The sequence below is a fragment of the Artemia sp. Qi Xiang Cuo genome, chromosome 7 (assembly GCF_049724085.1).
Source record: "Artemia sp. Qi Xiang Cuo chromosome 7, ASM4972408v1, whole genome shotgun sequence".
Classification (NCBI taxonomy): Eukaryota; Metazoa; Arthropoda; class Branchiopoda; order Anostraca; family Artemiidae; genus Artemia; species Artemia sp. Qi Xiang Cuo.
The window spans coordinates 65,557,979-65,577,708 of record NC_142800.1 but is presented as its reverse complement, the minus strand read 5'-3'; the positions used below and the strand labels follow the sequence as shown (position 1 = coordinate 65,577,708).

At 33.9% G+C, this 19,730-nt stretch overlaps 1 protein-coding gene across 5 annotated transcripts in view; it reads left to right on the top strand.

Moving 5' to 3' along the window:
* Positions 1–19,730, top strand: part of RhoGEF2 (Rho guanine nucleotide exchange factor 2) — a 358,602-nt gene that overhangs the window by 242,051 nt on the left and 96,821 nt on the right. For all 5 annotated transcript variants that reach the window (XM_089092512.1, XM_089092511.1, XM_089092510.1 and 2 more), the window contains 2 exons: positions 10,950–11,031; positions 13,150–13,214. In XM_089092512.1, coding sequence (XP_088948638.1) covers positions 10,950–11,031; positions 13,150–13,214 — 147 coding nt within the window. The remainder of the gene's footprint in view (positions 1–10,949; positions 11,032–13,149; positions 13,215–19,730) is intronic.

Below are 19,730 nucleotides of genomic sequence, written 5' to 3'. Positions count from 1 at the left end.
CGGACCGACCGTCGTCTTGTAAACACTCAGTCGTTTCACTAAATATTTTTTATTCCATTGTAAGTTTGTTTTCACGTGCTAAAAAAATAATTCGTTACTCGAAAAATTATATTTTGGAACAAGCTTTCAGAATGAATTGTGGCTGAAAACTCAGGTTTGATTGTATTTTTTAGCAGACCCATAATTTGTGTAGTGCTCTTATTTCTATTTGATGATCTTGCTCGGTAGGTACATTGCGGGTGAGGGGTTGCGCACCTTCAACAATCGTGTACACCAGGTGATGTGCACCCAGTTGTCGAAGTGTGGTGCAAAACACGCTTCCTTTTGCCATTATGTCATGCGTAGCGGAAAAAGGAGTGGTCCAAAATGTACACCAGCTGTATGATAGGGTGAAACCCCTCGGGTTCTGAATGTGGAACCCTATAACGAATGTGTTTAGCTGATGAAGGTTTAGGTGCGTTTTATTTATCATCTACCTTATATTTAGATACATTTAAAAACTTTTGTTTATATATGTAAAGCATGCATTTTACAGAAAATATAAGGAATCACAGGGTGAATCATAAAAAAGCAAAAAAAAAAAATGTCATTTCACGGAAGGGTACAAAGAACCTAACCTTTCTTCGTAAAAATATTTAATATTAAAGTAATTCCATATTTAAATATTTATATCTTTGTTTCAGTTGCAAAACATTTACTCTTCACGCATAAGAGAATAATCCTGTATTTGTTCGGCTAGGCAAAGATGCACCTTGGCAAAGATAAATGAACGATTGTAAAATAAGTCACGTCTGCTATGCATTTCGACTCAGTGAGTCTTGAAAATAGTATTTGCGGTTTCCATTTTTAATTGTAGACGTACTTTACTTCTCAAATATTGACGATTCTTCCTAGCTTCAGGTTGAATTTGACTCAACAGTCGTCATTTCCTGTAGAAGTCGTGATGGTACTTTTTTCGGGTTGTGAACCTTTTTTATAGATGGTTTAATCTTTTCTGTTTTGCGTTTGATAATGCTAGGGCTTGGTAGATTTGTCGTTAAAGTTTTTATGCTCATTTAAATTTTTTAGTACAATGGTTTGTATAAGTGCCAAATTATTGTTATTTATTTTGCGTGAGGAGTTGAAGTTTGTAGTAGTGAATTGATAGGAACAAGGTCGTTTTAGATGATGTTTTTCTTTGGAATTCTAGCATAAAAAATAACTGAAAATTTTCATTTTTAATAGTTTGTCAAATGTCAAAACCTGAAATCCTTATACTTACATATATGAGTAAATTTTCTATGGCACTTACGGTTATTGTTCCCTGTACAGTTTTTAATATGCTATTTTTCTGCTCTTGCAGGGTTTTAATATATAAACGAATGATGACAACTTTGATATCCTTTCGTAGTTGAGATTAAATTATATCCATCTAACAGTTTACATCTTTGAAATTTGGTCTTCTCTGGTTTTTTAGATTGAAAATAAGCTTAATATTAGTTGAAAACCATTAAAAAAGGGCCCTTTTCCTTTCTCTTTTTTTAAATCGATTTTAGATTCTTCCCTAGAGAAAATTTATGTAATATCATAATTCTGATTCGGTGATTGGATAGATCAGGGACTATTCGATTCAATTATATTATTATTGCCCGTCAAAACGATACACTAGACGGAGTAATAGCTAAAGATAAAAAAAAAAAATGGCCACAAACAATTTGGAAATTCAAATACATGACAAGAAACCTCCTTTGGTGCTAGTTACAGCTACTGGCCTGTCCCAAATAAGACAAAACAGTTCATTGTAGGATCTTTTGTACAGTAGAAATAAAGCATTCTTGAACAATAGTTGAAGAAAGGGCTTAAATCTCAAGGTCGATTTTATTCCAACTCAGTACCACCATGCAGATTCACGTCTATTAGGACCCTTTTATATCCACTCTCATCAGTCAGATGAGTTCTGTTATGAAGTTAGCTAAACGTTCTGCTAAACGAATCTATAAGCTCTTGGCCCGAAGGGCCATTTTAACTATCAAATATTAGTTTGGGCCAACCGCACACTTAAGGTACAGAAAAATAGTATTAAAATATAAATCTTTTTTAATTATTTATTTTATAATACTTCATTCGGTTATTATTCAATAACACATTGGTACAGTTCACATGAACCCTGTATTAGTGGGAAAGTGGGAATCGGGCTTTAGGTTTGATGGGTAATCAACACTGACCCGAGACTACTGTGGGACAAGTGCTTTCTCAAATTGTTTTTCCACTGTTTCATTCTCGGAAAATTTTGTCCACACAGGTGCCCAACGAATGAAAGGTATCTTGATGAAAAAGTTTTAGCATTAGATACGTCTCTCTTGGGCAAAAATTGATTTAAAAAAAAAAAAAAAAAAAAAAAAAAAAAAAAAAAAAAAAAAAAAACCGAAAACGTTCTTCTTTTATATTGTTCCTAAGGAGGTGATTTGCCTTCACTTCAGTGTCGTCCAGTGAAGTTCAGCTGGGCAGTAGGCCATATCTGCTACAAGGGGATTTTGAAATGGTGACACCTTTTCACTTCTTCTGTCTTTGAATATGGAGGTGTCTGATGACCTCGCATAGGCCTACAAATGACGTTTCTTTTGCAATCAAAGCCTTATTTCAATTTCATGAGGAACCGGAGGAGGGGGCCTCTCGGGCTCCATCCGACCTGTAGGCCGTAGTTTGGAGACCTTAGTGTACTGAGTAAAGCTGGCAAAATAACGTTCTCGTGTTGGAAGGTAAGGGATTAACAAAAATCAGTCCATGTGATGATGATAAAGGAAAATAAAGCTAACCATGGTTTCCTGATTCTTCTTCATCACCTTTAATGTCTTTCACAGCTTCTCTCTTTAAAGATCAAATAATGCTATTTTGAGCGACCTTAATTAATATATCTTGTCTTTGTTGGTGGAATATACCTTGACCTTTCAAAAAGTGGATTAGAGAATCACGAAATAATTTCACTATACAATCACGTACATTCTATTGAGAAATTTAAATCATCTTATAGAAATTTATAAAATAAATTAAAAAAAATTTCCTTTTTTCACCTTATGAAAGAAATTTAAATCAGTATACTTAATACTGAAAATAAGTATGCGCTCGTGAAGACGTATACAGAGGATTTCAACTTAGTCTTTGACTCCGGGTCCACTCCATAAGGATAATCTTGCGTTGAATACCTAAATTTCATTACGGGGCTTGGGGTAAGATAATTATTTAGTTTTTTTCCAACCTTACTGTGATTGGAGGCCTCAAACAGTGTTATTTTTTATGTTTAGCAAAATGAACGAACATCTAGAGGTTTTTGAGTTCGGGATGCAAGAATAGGTTTGAAAATTAATGTTAAGAAGACGAAATCGCTAAGACTAGGAATAAGTGGATGTAAAAAGATGATTTCGGGTAACGAGAAGATCGATCAATTGGTCAGCTTCACCTACCTAGGTAGCCTAGTATCATAGGCAGCGAAATAGCGCTGCCTAAGTAAAGAACGATGTTGGCATAATGTATTATTTTTTTCTGTGTTTTAGACCAAGGCACTTCGTATCGAAGGAGTTGTCGTAGAAACTTCGGACAGAGCTCATTCGATTGGATATGGAGTGACTTGTGCCCTTTTTAATAGTCGAAAGTGATTGGATGGCAACTAACACCCCTTCCACGCCCAATATATCCCCAAACACATCCAATCAAAATTTTGAGAGAGCCATTTTGTTCAGCGTAGCTGATTTCCAGATAGAAAATATATTTTTGAGGAAGATACTCCCCAACAACCCTCTGGGCAAGGGTTTTAAGTTATGCCCTGGGTGCATATAAGAACGATGTTGGAAAATTATATTATTTATTATTTTTTTCCTTTAGACCTGGGCACTTCGTATTGAAGAAGTTGTCACAGAAACTTCGAAAAGGGCTCATTTAATTGGAAATTGGAGTGGCTTGTGCCCTTTTTAATAGTCGAAAGCGATTGAAAGGCAACTAACACCCCTTCCACGACCACCATTTCCCGAAACGCATCCAATCAAAATTTTGAGATAGCCATTTTGTTCAGCAAAGTTGATTTCAAGATAGTAATTATGTCTTTGAGGAGGACACTCCCCCACAGCCCTCAGGGCAAGGGTTGTAAGCTATGTCTTGGGGGCATATAAGGTTTTTTATAGAAAGAGTTGTTGTAGAAACTTCAAGAAAGGCTCATTTGACTGGAAATTCAAAGGGCTAGTGCCTTTTCAATAATCGAAAGTGATTGGAGGGCTACTAATAGCCATTTTGTTCAACATAGTTTTAAGTTCTGGAAATTAGGTCTTTGAGCATGGCACCCCCCGTCGTCCCCCCCCCCACAGTCCTCGGAGTAAGAGTTTTAAGTTATACCCTTAGGCTATATTAGGTTTTTATCGAAAGCGTTGTTGTAAAACATTCGTCAAGGTCATTCGATTGGAAATTGAAATAGCTAGTGCCCTTTTTAATAGTCAAAAGTGATTGGAAGGCAACTAACACCCCTTCCACGCCCAAAAACACATCAATCAACATTTTCCCAAACACATCCAATCAACATTTTAAGATAGCAATTTTGTTCCACGCAGTTTAAAGTTCAGAAAATTATACCTTTGAGCAGGACACTCCCCCCACAGTCTTCAGGGCAAGGGTTATAAGTTATGCATATAAGGTTTTTATTGAAATCTTTGTCGTAGAAACTTGAAAAGGGGCTCATTCGATTGGAAATTCAAAGGGCTAGTGCCCTTTTTAATAGTCAAAAGTGATTTGAGGGAAACTAACCCCCATCTCACGCCCACCTTTTCCCCAAACACATCCAATCAAAATTTTTAGATAGCCATTTTATTCAACGTAGGTGAAAGTTTTGGAAATTAGGTTTTTAAGGATGATACCCCCCCCCCCCCTCCCACAGCCTTCAGGGCAAGGGTTGTAAGTTATGCCCTGGGGCATATAAGGTTTTTATAGAAAACGTTGTTGAAGAAACTTCAAAAGGGCTCATTCAGTTGGAAATTGAAAGCGCTAGTTCCCTTTTTATAGTCGAAAGTGATTGAAGGGCAACTAAGCCCCCTCTCACGCCCACCATTTTTCCAAACACATCCAATCAAAATTTTGAGATACCCATTTTGTTCAACGCAGTAGAAAGTTCTTGAAACTAGGTCTTTGAGCATGACACCCCCCCCCCGTGCCTTCAGGGCAAGGGTTGTAAGTTATGCCCTGGGGGCATATACGGTTTTTATTGAAAGCGTTGTCGTAGAAACTTCAAAAGGGCTCATTTGATTGGAAACTGAAAGGGCTAGTGCCTTTTTTAATAGTTGAAAGTGATTGGAGAGCGACTAACGCCCCTCTCACGCCCACCATTTCCCCAAACAGATTCAATCAAAATTTTGAGATAGCCATTTTGTTTAACGTAGTTGAAAGCTCTTGAAATTAGGGCTTAGAGGATGACAACCACCCTAACAGCCCTTAGGGTAATGGTTGTAATTTATGCCGAGGGGGCATATAAGGTGTTTTAGAAAGCTTTGTCGTAGAAACTCAAACAGGGCTCATTCGATTTGAAATCGAAAGGCCCAGTGCCCTTTTTAATAGTCGAAAGTGATTGGAAGGCTTGACATTTTTATACTAAAGATCGATGTGGGTATAATGTATTATTTTTGTTGTTGTTGTTTTTTAGACGAGGGCACTTCGTATCGAAGGAGTTGTTGTAGGAACTTCGAAAAGGACTCTTTCTTTGAAAAACTTTTCTTTGAAAAACTTATTTTGTGTAAAAATTTTTTTAAATTAATTATTAGTAAAGACGGTGGGTGCAGTGAAGATGTTAAAAGTATAATACCCAAGCCTAGGGTTGAGGATATATAATAGTTTTGGTCCTAATAGTTGGGGAGAAGAGGAAGATAAGTCTGCAAACCAAGATTAAAATATTGGAAGCTACAATGATGACGGTGGTCAAGTCTGGTTCTAAAGCGTGGATGCTCCTAAAAACGATGGAGGATTTGCTAGATGCTTTCCAAGGAAATTGCCTACGGATTGTTTTGGGCATCCGATTGATTGACCGTATCTTAAACAGTAAGCTATTCTAAAAATGTGAATCAATCCCGCTTTCTAGGGCTATAAAGAGAGAAAGGTTGAGATGGCTAGAACACGTATTGCTCGGCCAATTATTCAGCTGCTTTATTATCCGCAATTTATCTGCTTGGCTCGGATTGTTCTTGTCAACCGACCGTCTAGGGCCAAACGAAAAGCAGATTATCCCCAAATGGGGTGAGAGGATGTCTCAAGGAAAGATTAAATGAAATGGGAACTTCCTGGGAGGGTTCTAAGAGGAGGCTTTGAATAGATTGAGATGGAGGAGGACACAGCTACGCAGTGTGCGTAGCTGCGTTAGCCTCAGGTGGCTTGGTGCTGTGGTGCGTTGTTAGTAGTAGTAGTTTTTTGTAAGAAGATGATAATTGCCTGGAAATGTTTTTATTGTATTCTTAAATGTGCATGACGAACAAATAAACGTTCAAATGGGGATAAGTCCTTTTATTAGACACTGAAAACACGTACAAAGGTCTGGATATTTCGAACACAGATACAGTGATCGTCATCAGCAGATATAATAAAGCATTAACATTAAAACTGAAATATTTATACAGAAAAAAATAAATACTTCCGGTTTATTCACTAGATTTGTCTGAGGGAGTTAAATAACTGGAAGTAACTGCAATCAGGACAACCATATTAGCAGCATATGCAACATAACTAGTGCATATAAAATGGTTGATGATATTTGCCTATGGTTGTTGAATTTTGCTAACCTAGCACTTTACTGAAAACACAAAACCCGTACATAAGAAACAAGAATGTTTTGTTTCTATTGTAAAAAAAATCCTACAGTAAACTGTTTTGTGCTTGCAGTAAAGCACTAGTTTGACATAATCCAGCAAACATAGGATAATATTATCAGTCTGCTTCTTAGAAAACATAGTTTGAAAGTTTTTGTGACAATGGACTGTGGCTCGCTTTTTACCAGCTTTCAAATACTGCTACAACTGTGAGCAGATTCCAATCTTCCCAGAGAAGTAACTAGCTGTAACTAACACCAAAAGGACAAGATAAATGTATAATTGAATTCATTAGTCCCTAGTGCCATTGAATTGTGGATTTCTAATCTTAGAAAATAATTTGGCGCTAGAAGTGACGGTGCGCCCCCGCGGACCGTATTGGCAGCGTGCCGAAACCTTCGCGTTTGTGGCGCACTGATATATTTTCGGCGGTGCGCCGTCGGTTTTTGGTGTGGCTTCGGGGACTACCCATCAGATGCTTTATTACCTCCTAATCAAAACCAGCACAGTATCTTCTTACAAAATTGTCACGTTGTTTGTTTTCGAATTTCGTCAATTAGGCCTCCTTTTTTCTGCTTGAGTAAGTGTAAAGGGTTTAGAAGTTTTTCTTATCAGAAAATTGGTTTAGCAGTGTCTTGAAACCTTAGGAGCAACCTTCCTAGTGAAACGATTGGTCGTTAGTAACAAAAAAAAAAAAAAAAAAAGTTCGTTTCTCTCTGGTATAATTTACGCCGTTTAATGGAAGGGTTTAGAACAACGCTGTCGACATCAAAGAAACGCAAAAACGTTGATAAAATCGAGATCTCCTATGTTTTGGGTACAATTTCGCTTTGACAATTATTATCAGTAAATGTTTCTTCTTTCGAGTCGTAATAAAATCGGTCACAGCTGTCAATTTGTTGTATTGCAGCAAGTTGATATTATGAAATTAAATGTAGATGCACGTGTCAATAGGTGTAAATCAGTACAATCAGCAAGAATTGTCTTCTCCCTAAGATATTCAAAATATATGCTTTCCTCCCTCTAGCTGCTCCGATTGTTATTATTAATGTATTACTAGTATTCAAATATTCCCGACTGATCGAACACTCTTAAAAAATAAGTTCTAACGCTTCCCTGCATTTCGTGTGTGCATTCTGAAATACGTGCATTTGGGAATTCACTATGACCGAGGTTTGCTGTTTTGTTACAGTGTGGTACCATTTTAAGGCTGTAAAAAAAAGAAAAAAAAAAGATATAAACTGCGAATTATTCATGTACTTTAAAAGTTTGTTGAAGAAATATTTATATTTTTGGAGGTTTGGTCTGTCCACCCCACCTAGCGGGCAAGCGTTCGTCTCCATGTTCACTTTCTTACTTACAGAAACTTTTGAAGGGCGGAACACGAGCCCTACCGTGTACAGAATTATTTTAATTGAATTATTGTTCTCATAATTCGTATTCATGGTTTTCATTGAATTATTGTTTAAATACTCATAGCATCGTCGCACCCAATTTTTTTAGTACTGCTTCACAATTCAATAAATAAATAAATCAAAGCGGTCATAGTTACTTAAAGCTGTCAATTTAATGTATTTTTGCAAGTTGAAGGCAGGACGAAGTGTATCCAAGCAGTAGTCAGGAGGCAAAAATTACTCACAAATTTGGCTTAAAGATCTCATTAATCAAGTCAGTGCGATTTTTATTTTTTTAAAGCTCGAGTCAATAATTTTAGTTTCTTGTTTTAATCGCTGACATGTCGCATACTTTTAAAACATTTATTTGTGTAACCTGTCGTTAACTCAGCAGGATTTAATATTAGATATGTCAAATAATTCTTGTCTTTGGTCAGTCCTTAGACTATATTTAAACCTTTTTTTTCTTCTTTCTTTGAATGAATAGTCTTGAGCCTGTCTTTGTCTCGAATCATATCTGTTAATTCATTTATTTATTTATTTCGAAGTCCGTCATACAGAGAAGGAAAAAGACTGAGTATAAACAAAAAAAGAGAGAAAGAAAACACGTATAAGCTAAGTACACACTAAAAAATGCACTTAGACAGATTACAAGGTTAGTACCAAGATCAAACTTTGTTTAAATTCAATAATCGAATGATAAAAAAGGCTTCAGAACTCAACCACTACTTAGTAAATTACTGACACCGAAGACCGAGGATGGTTTAGCTTCGATTATAATCGAGTGTTATTTATAGCAAATTGCTTTTTTACGGAAATAATCCTCTAACAAAATAGGAATGGTGGGCACATGGAGGATTAAGATGTGTGAAGCAGAACAAAACTGAAGCGAAGTTTGCCATGTCAGAATTTTCAAAAATTTCTGAAAATGGTGCTATATATAAATAATTAATAGAGCAACGGCTTTAAGTTTGAAAAGTAGATGGCGGTAAAAACGAAACTTATTCGTGGCATTGATTCATAAGACAGACCGACTTGACGCTCGATCTTAGCTAATAGGAGTTGCCGTATATTCTTAATTGAGGAGCTGATGGGTAGACCAAGTGGAACTGTGTCAATCAACAAGTTTGGTCCTGTTAATCCCAAAAGGAATTTCTTCTGGCGGTGTTTCCTTCTAGTTGAAGGATATCACTTCGTACTTTTCGGCGTTGAATCCAAGTCCAAGCCTCGCATACTTAGATTGTAGTAATGCGACAGTCTCGTCAGTGCGTTGGATAAGGGACTGAACTTCAGAGCATCGTCTGCGTAACACATTGGTGACAAATTACGACCAGCCGACTCCGATCTTCAGTCTTTTTCTTTTTATTTCTCAGTTCGTTCAATAAGATTCGGAAAGAAAGACGTTTTTAGGAGTTTGGGATCTGTGGAAAGGGTGTTGGGCGATAAATATTTTTTTAAACAACTTTTAAATTGCAAACCTCTGAAACATAAAATATTTGCAGAAAAACTTCAGAAGATTGTCAAGCGTTCCAGAGCTCCTGAAGAATTGCTGAAGGCATTTTGGGTCTATAAACGATGGTAAACTACGTGAAAACAGAGGGAACTCTTAAAAAAAAAATCATGTGACTCAAAACTTTTCATTTATTTCTGGCTTAAAGTTTTAGACAGGAGAACTGATCAAATGGAGGTTAAATATTTTATCTTATTGCTGGCTTAAAACTTCTTTCAAAAACATAGAAGAACCTATCAGGTTTTAAAAAAGCGGTGTTATTTGGCTTTACTTTCTGACACGACGCACAAAGAAAATATGATTTGCTCGTGAAAGTATCACCAATTGGATTAAAGCACACATTCTACCATGGATTTATAATCTCTCTTTTTCTCTTAGGGTAAATCGTCAATAGTGGAAGCTAGTTTCCGACGCATAGTTATCGTTTCTCTTAGGCTATTAATCTCTCAGAAATGCCTTCGAAAACATCTTCTGTGGGATCAATAGCAGCTCATTAGAATACCCTATGGTACTATGTCCTATGTTGGCTGATTTATTGAGTAGTAAAAGCATATTGAGAACTTAGAAAAATAATTAGAGTATGTTTCATAGTTTTTTAAGATTATACTATATCACCCGGAACTGTTAATAGTTTGAAATTTTGGCTCAATTGATATTATAACATTATATTGCTAGACGTCATCACTTTAAAATGCCATTGCTCGTGAAAAGACAAATTTCGCCAGTTTAGAGGAGGCATACGGGAACAAATTAAGAAGAATAGCTAACGCTATAGTAAATTATTCTGAAACGAAATTTTGACCTTAGTTTTTGTATTCTTTTATGTGATATTTTGGTAATTCATTTTTAAAATTAGAAGGTTTATTTCAATTAAACCCAGGCTAACTCCCTAATCAGGCCTCCATACTTTCTATCTAAAATCTTGTTTTTAGACTTCATTGCGGTCCTTCGACCTGTGTCGGCTCGAAGGAATGCCCTTTAATGCCCATTTTGATTTCTACTTCTCTCTCAGGCCTCTATTGGTTTACGAAATTCGTTAGTTTTTGCGTCGGTCCGTGGTTGTACAAAGTCGAAGAAAAGACGTAAAAAGTGTAGAAAGTTTTTAGAACTACTGAAGAGCATTGATAGAAAGTTATATATTATGGGACTGAGGTTTATTACTTTTAATGAAGCAGTAAAATCTTCTGCCTACTTTTCTGTCCTTTCTCTTCTGTTCATTTTTGGTTCTTTTTTAAGGTCACAGAAGCTTCCGAAAAGTGATTCTAGGCGACAGAGAAGTGGCGTTGGTCGGTCAGACAGCTTACGAGAGCCAACAAGAGTAAGTGTTGCCCTGAGTAAATTTTCTCTATATTTGTTTGTTTCTATTGGTAGAGAAAAACCACACATTTGGTGACACTGGATTATAGTCCCATTTATTTTTAATTTTAACTTCCTAGAATCTATAGTAGCCTAAAGACAAAGCCTAATGTTTTCGATTTTTTTTTCTCAGTTGTAAATGTGTTATACCTAAAATTCTGACCCCCCCCCCCCTCATCCCCCCAAAAAATATTTTTATATCATAATTATTAGTTTTTACAATATTCATGGTAATAGTCAAACCTTGCTTCATGGGTAGTTGACCTTACACCCTTGCTGATAGCAGGCTTGAGCCTTTGACTCTCACAATGGTTTTTCATTATTTGACGTCACATTTTCCATTTTCTGTTTGTTTTTAGTTTTCAGCATATATTTTTTGGCTATTATAGGCTAAAAGTTTTTCATGTAGTTTGTAAACAGTTTTGCATAAATTCAGGGTAATTTATGCAATCGTTTAGGGTTTCCTAGCAAACAAACGTACAAACAAGACGTTTTACAGTGTGCTAGACAAAAGCCTGCATTGTCTAGCAAAAAGATCCTATCGTGAATTTTTTTTAGGGCCCTCGCTTCATTCAGGCGGCAGCTAGTGCCTGCGACCCTTGCAAATGGACCGTGTCGATTTGATGGGAATTTTATGCATTTTTCTTTGTGCGTGATTTACAAAAAAAAACAGGCCATCCACGTGTTTCATCGTTTAAGGCTACAGTATATTTCCAAAAATTCATAGCATTTTGTACATTACTTTAAGATTGCATCGCATAGTTATATATATATATAGGGTAAGACACCCAGTAGTTGTACACTTTAATCACTTTGAAAACTGAACAAAGCTACAATATCCTCATTTTTGTAGATAGGGGCTTCAAAATTCTGCGATATAGTTTCTTGATATTTTGAATTTGATTGTTTAATTTTCATCAAAATCCCAAACCTTTTTGGGTTGTTTCCCCCGTTTATTAAAACTTAGCTCCAAAAGTTTCTATATCTTTGTTATTTGTGGTGTAAAACCACCGTTGCTTAAGTAACGTGGCTGATAATAGGTGCTAAATTGTAAATTTAGGTAATGATCATTCCCTTTTCTAAGTTTAAGTCCGACGGCCTAATAGTTTAAAAAAATGTTGGGCTTGTAACTTCTAATAACTAATTTTAAACCTGGCGAATTTTACTTATTTGAAATTACCATAAAAAGTAATTTCTTTTGATGTATACTTTGTCATCAAAACCTCATTTTTTAAATGTTGGCTACTATTAGTATTATCGCTCTTTACTTGCAGCTTGCTACCTCTAACTTTTTTATATACATGTATTGTAGAGGCGGCTTCGGTCTTTGTAGTTATTCTATCTTAACAGTTTGTGTCTGCTATAAATAAAATGCAACACTGTTTGATAAAACTTCTATAGTATACTTGTCATTGTTGCGAGATATAGCACTCATTACTCCACCTTAAAATGAAATCAACTAAAACTGTGGTTACCCAAACTCAAAATTTCTGTCTGTTGAAATTAAAACATTTTTATTTGGTTTAAGAACAATACGTTATTATAGTAATATCATATCGTAATGATAGTAATATCATAATGTCATATCGATAGTACCATATCGATAGGACTTTATCGACTTAATAAATATCATAAAGCCTTTTTTATTTGGTTAAATAACAATACATAACTATTGAAATATACGGTACAGCAAATACAATGTTACAGCAACAACAGTTTAAAATAGTACGGCACCCTTGCTAAAACATTTTTTAGTTTGAAAATTGTTTAGGTGATCTACAAGGTCTCGTACAAAGACCAACCAGAAAGCTAGGGCATCCACTTCTGTGGATGAGGGAGGCTTCATCCCCCTTTTCCTTCTCTTGAAGACCAAAAATGCACAAAAAGTGAACAGTTTCAGAACACCTGGGGGGGGGGGGAGCAAGACTTTTCTTGTGAAAAACTCTAGAAAAGCCCTAGCTATAAAAGCCTCGCTTTCTTGTCTCAGACTAGCTAATTTTTATGAACCTCGAGCTCTTTGAAATGAAAATTCTTTAGTTCCAATAATTAAAAATAATAATGAATTTTCTTCTTTTTTCAGAAAGCTGCAATATCAAGAGAACACAGAAAACGTTCTGACCCTAACCTTCCCCCCTCAAGTAACCAGTAAGTTTTTTCGTTTCTTTTTTCTTTTTTATTCTGCTTTTTCAGCATCCGAAGGTGTGAGCATTGCTTTTGTCTATGCAGAAACAACACATTAAGAAGAAAAGCAAGAAACTCCTTGATTCTTGGAATCTCTTGCAGTTTCTGGCCTCTTCATGAACATGCTTTAGACTCTGAACTATCATTCCTTGTAGTATTAAATCCTGAGTATCTAAAAGTAAACACATATTCTTTTGTGTTGTGAGTTTCCATTAATAACATCCCTCCCAGACTGTCCCCGTCCCCATTTTCCTCTAAAATCCATAAAAGGCTTAAAAAAGCCAACTACCGCTGACCTAAATTTGAATTTGATATAAAGACATGAATTTGGTTTAATGCTTTTTGGTTTAGGCACTAGAACGTACCATCCCTAGGAAGAACATTGATTTTTCCTTATTATGTGAAGCAATGTCTCTATCCTAAATTGAGTTTGAATTATAGGTAGAAGGGGGAGATATATGGTAAATTTCTCCACACATAGTTGTCTGAAGGACCCCTCTTGGTGGACAACTGGAAAATTATATTCTAAAATGAACTTTATTCGTGATTTAATTGATAATTGGAACATACTGAATTAAACTGATTAGCTGAAAAAAATGAACAAAAATATACACTATGGCTTTTTTTTTTAACGATTTTCAACTTGCGGTGATGTAGAGCTCCGGTCGCATTGATAAAAATAAAAAAAATCGTCTGACCAGGCTTATATTTACTGTAAATCTCAAATGCTTGTAACGTTAAAGTAAAGCCTTTGAAGAAATTTTTTTTGGGAAAACGAGCTTCATTCTTCATGCAGAATCTGAATATATACAAATATATAGGTATTGTTATTTGAATTTCTAGAATCAAAAGGTAAAATATAGTATGGGTAATAAAGTGTAAAACTGAATCCATCTCGGTGTGTCTAGCTTTGAAGTATGAAATTATTGGTAAAAGACATAGATTATTGTTGGTCGAATCGATGACAGTCAATCTCAGTGGCGGTTCTAGGCCTGGATGGGGGGGGGCAGTTGCCGCCCCGCCCTCAGTTTTTCTGACATCTGAAATGTTATCCCTTTTATTATGTATTTTTAAACTCCTATGGTATGACTTCTCTACCCCCCCCGCCCTCCAATTATGAGAACTAAAACTGCTACTGGTCAGTGTGGGTCGGCAGATATATAGTATGGGTCGAACCAAACTGAATCGAGACTTAGGACATAAAGCTCAGCTGTCTGCAAAATCTCAAAGATAGTTTGATTAATCTTTTGGGTATGTCTCCTGAAAACTGAGGTCATTATTTCAATTTTAGTAAACCCCCACGGGTATTGGCTCACTAGCCGTTCGTGAAATTTGAAAACCATGAAATATTGGCTAGGCATTCGCAACGCAAGGAATAGGTAAAGATTGTTGTTTGCATGAAATGTATAGATAGCGCTGCTGGGGACTGAATCCGCTTTTAGGTTTGAAGTTGCGTTTTATGATGACTTCAAGGTACGCTGGGTTTGGTTTAGTGGTAAATTGAAGGTTACAATAGCTAAATCAGACTATGGCGAATAAAACTTCCATTGTAGTTAGATTTGATTGTGAACTTCTGTTTAAAATAACTAAATTTGAATTCACAGAGGGTCAAATCACTTGATGAGGGAATGACTTTGTTTTTATGGTAAACCCGTTTGGTTAGAAAACAGTTATAGCCCTATTGAAATTAAAGAGCTTTTGATAAACGAAAGGCGATGCCTATACCTATGAAACAAAACACAATGAAAGCCATTCCGTATTACCAATCCTCAGGATGTAATGTTGAAGGGTGACAGAGGTCCAAGTGAGGAGCTCTTCTCGAGTATTGACTAAGCGCACACTGTCTTCCCTGTTGGCTGGTCACTGCACAGATCTCATTGAGTGGTCTTGAGTGTTCTTTGACTAAACTTTCTAAATATGGCTATAGGGCTCGTCATAATCTCAAGAGAATGCGTATTCTTATCAATCCTTAATTATCCAACCGTTTAGGAAGAAAAGTGAAAATGTTTTTTCTTCACTAAAATTGGTCATTTTCGGTATTTATGCTAAATGGGTCTTTTTTCAGTGTCAATTTGAACCGATTATGTCTGCTGAAAAATAAGAAGATGAGTATTCTCTTCTTACTGTTTGACTAATCCTATCCTTGAAAAGCGTTCCAAAAACCTGTAATCAAAATGATTTCATTTGATTTCATTTGATTTCTCTGGTCCTCGGCTGAAGAGGTTTAATCACTTATTTGCCTGCCATATCAATGACAGATCATTGTCCTCAGATCAGCATGTTCCAGAAGTGACATACCAATATCTGAGACTTTCCTCTCCGCCATGTTAGAATGTTTTTGATATGATATTGGAAATTTGTAAATTTCAGCCACACTGTTTGTATACAGTGACCCATTAACGTAATAAAATGTAATGTATAGAGTTTCAACAAAATTTCAAAAGCCAATAAGAATGATAATTGCAATTAAATTAAAGACACAATGATAGAAACTAAACACGTTCTTTCATGCTGTTAATAAGTACGTCAGTAACGTATTAACGTAATAAAAGCGTTGTTGTAATTTACTAAGTATGAACACAAAATTTCAAGGAGTTTTAAAGCCTTTAGTGGAGATAAAAATTTAAGTAAAGATACATTCATGAAAAAAACGAACTTTGACATTTTGCTAAGAAACTCAGTCATATTGTTAATAAAATACATCATTCGGTGTATTACCACAGCGGTAGGTCTATTCCCTGTTAAAAAAAAAACAAAAAACATTGTCGTTTCTCATAGCAAAGCGCTCGACATAATAAAAACAAAAGTTCCAAATTAGTGTCCTGCCTGGCCCAGTTTTTTAAAAACAAGTAATAGCTGTCAAAAGTATAATCATGAACAGTATACATCTTATATCTTATATTAGTATAAATCCGTCAAGTTACGATGGAAATATTGTTTGACACTTGACTTCAACCACACGGCTGTTTTGCACAAACACCTGTGTGCCAATTATTATATGCAGTTTTAAAAGGTGTTTGGGGGATGTAAGAAAGAGGAAAAATAAATTTTCTGATTTGACTTTTTTTAAATCTTTCTCATTTTATTATTTTAGTTTGTGGTTGTTTTCTTTAGCTATAATCTTTTTATATGGACTGAAATTTTCCAAAACTGTCAGTTTTTTCTTTGAAATCCATCGTTCGAAGGTTTTTACAAAATCAAAGTAAAATATATATTCTGACTAAACTTTATATTAGATTAAATTTGTTTAAAATTTTGAAGTTTATACTCGTCTATACTGTTAAAACCGCTAGCAGTTTTTACAGGCCAAAGCCTGTAAAGGGTGTTAAAGCCGGTGGCCGGCCTTCACCCCCCTTCCCCCTGGAAAATACCCTCCGCGGAAAATACTCCCCGGGAAAATACCCACAGCGGAAAATACCCCCCCGCCCGTAGAAAAACGTTGTTTTTTTTAATTTCCGTATTTCTTTAGCTCTATAACTATAGGTACTGCATCAAACTTGATATATCACATGTGATATACCAAGACATTAGTCTTGGTATATCACATGTGATATATCAAGTTTGATGCAGTACCTATAGTTCAATGCAGTCATATCGAGTTCTGATTTAGTTCATCTGACCTGACATACGATCTACAGTAATCATTTCATCAAGTATAGATGTTTCGCGAGCCTTCACCAAGAAAGTTAACTAGAATCTGACTCAATCAAAGTGCTTGTACTTTGACAGATATGCTTGGTATCATCGTCATGTTTGACTCGTCTGATATGCTTGGTATCAGATGAGTGAGAGACTTAAATTCATTACACTCGAGATGTGCCTGCTCGTGAAGAAAGAGAGGATGGAGATCAGTGTTCATTTGGTATTGGTGGTTCTGAGGTCTTCGGCAGCGGTTCACACTTCATTTGTATCAGTTATACGTTGTGCAAAAATCTTTCCAGAAGCTTCACTCCGCGCAGAGTGATAGTATCATGGTCCTTAGTGTAAAGGTCCATTCAAAAGACCTGTAGGGGACCCTTTCCCCAATCCTACCTTAGTGATGCCCCTCCTAATGAAAAAAAGTGTTGGAACTCATGTTTTTTAAGGTTACAAATAAAACGAAATACTTTCTTTTAAATATAGTTTTCTAATAAATATAATTTTCTTTTACAGAGTGAAAATGTAGATTTCAATCTGCTTTTTTTTATTCAGTACATAATTTGAATTTATAATTGTTGCTGATTCACAGTGTAGGTGCAGTTTTTTTTATTATTTATTTTTAATATATATTTTTTTTTTACTGCGAATTTACGAATCAGAACAAATTTACATTAGAAAATATTTCCGAAAAATGGAATTTCTTATAAAAATGTTGATTTTATATGCTTATTAACCATTGTCAGAGATCTCAGGGCCAAGACACCAAATCGATCCGATCCAAAAATGGCTTTTGGCAACTATCCCTTCAGTGTGAGTGTCACATACGGGGTTTAGACGGGACAGCCACGATTTGTAAAGGCAGAATGGAAGCGCTCGCCGGAAGTGTCCACAAAAACATATTTGATCCAGTGCTCATTTTTAATTGGCGTCAGACCCGTGTTTATTTTCGACAGTGTCCGGGTGATATCCAAGGGAATTTGGCGAGGCCAAGCTGTCATCCGTTCATTTAAATTGACGTCTATCATCAATTCCTTTATCTCCACTTTTTTCTTTCCTCTCTTTCGTTTATATATATATATATATATATAAATATATATATATATATATATATATATATATATATATATATATATATATATATATATATATATATATATATATATATATATATATATATATATATATATATATATATATATATATATATATATATATATATATATATAATATATATATAAATATAGATATATAAATATATATATATAGAGAAAGAGAGAAAGAGAGAGAGAAAAAAAAAAAGATATATATATATAATATATATATATAATATATAATATATATAGATATATAATATATATATATATAGATATATATATATATATATATATATATATATATATATATATATATATATATATATATATATATATATATATATATATATATATATATATATATATATATATATATATATATATATATATATATATATATATATATATATATATATATATATATATATATATATATATATATATATATATATATATATATATATATATATATATATATATATATATATATATATATATATATATATATATATATATATATATATATATATATATATATATGTATGTATGTATGTATGTATGTATGTATGTATGTATGTATGTTTTTTTTTTTTTTTATATATATTTATATATATATATATATATATATATATATATATATATATATATATATATATATATATATATATATATATATTATATATATATATATATATATATATATATATATATATATATATATATATATATATATATATATATATATATATATATATATATATATATTATATATATATATATATATATATATATATATATATATATATATATATATATATATATATATATATATATATATATATATATATATATATATATATATATATATATATATATATATATATATATATATATATATATATATATATATATATATATATACTGATATACAAGAATTAAGAATAAATAAGAATTTATAAATAATAATTCATATTTAACATTGATAAATAAGAATTCTCGCGTATGTAAGTGTTTAATTTTTTCTAACCGACTGTGATCCCTTATCTGTAGAGTTAGGCAGCCCCAGGTGGGTAAATAATAATTTAATATGTTATAACCATGATCTTTGCACATCGAGTATTAGAAAAAATGTCGACTCTTTAGAAGAAAAGAATTTTAATCTGTTGATAATGCATGAAATTTGCATCGGAAAAGGTGCTATTTCTGGTTACTGAATTCAAACAATTCTTTTTTCTAATTTTTGTTAGTGTAGGTGGTCAATGTTTTCCTATTTTAGAAGAAATAAAAGAAAGTACAATTACAATGCTGTTATAATGCTACAATCGCTAACGCTCATTAATAGTATGGCTACTATAAAGAGAAAGATGATTTAATGAGTTTGGTAAGACAAGCAACACAGGTTTTTCAAATAAAAATGAGAAGATATTTAGGCAGTGTATCTTTAAAGTAAAGTTGGAGAATTTGCGGTGTTACACTGTTCAACGCACTGTAAAACTGTATATAAAGAATGCTTGTTTTTCTACTTGAAACTGTCAACTTCAACAAAAAAAATTGTCAACATGTTAACACAACCGTTTACATAAAAAGTGGAAAGATTTTGGTCCTACGAGCACAAATTTTTTCAAATTAAACAAAATAGTAAAAGGAAACAAATAAGGTGACACATTTTCAGTAAATCTTAGGAAATTTCGGATGGAACCATTCAACGAACAAAAAAAAACTGTACATGAAGAATCTCTAAATCGTA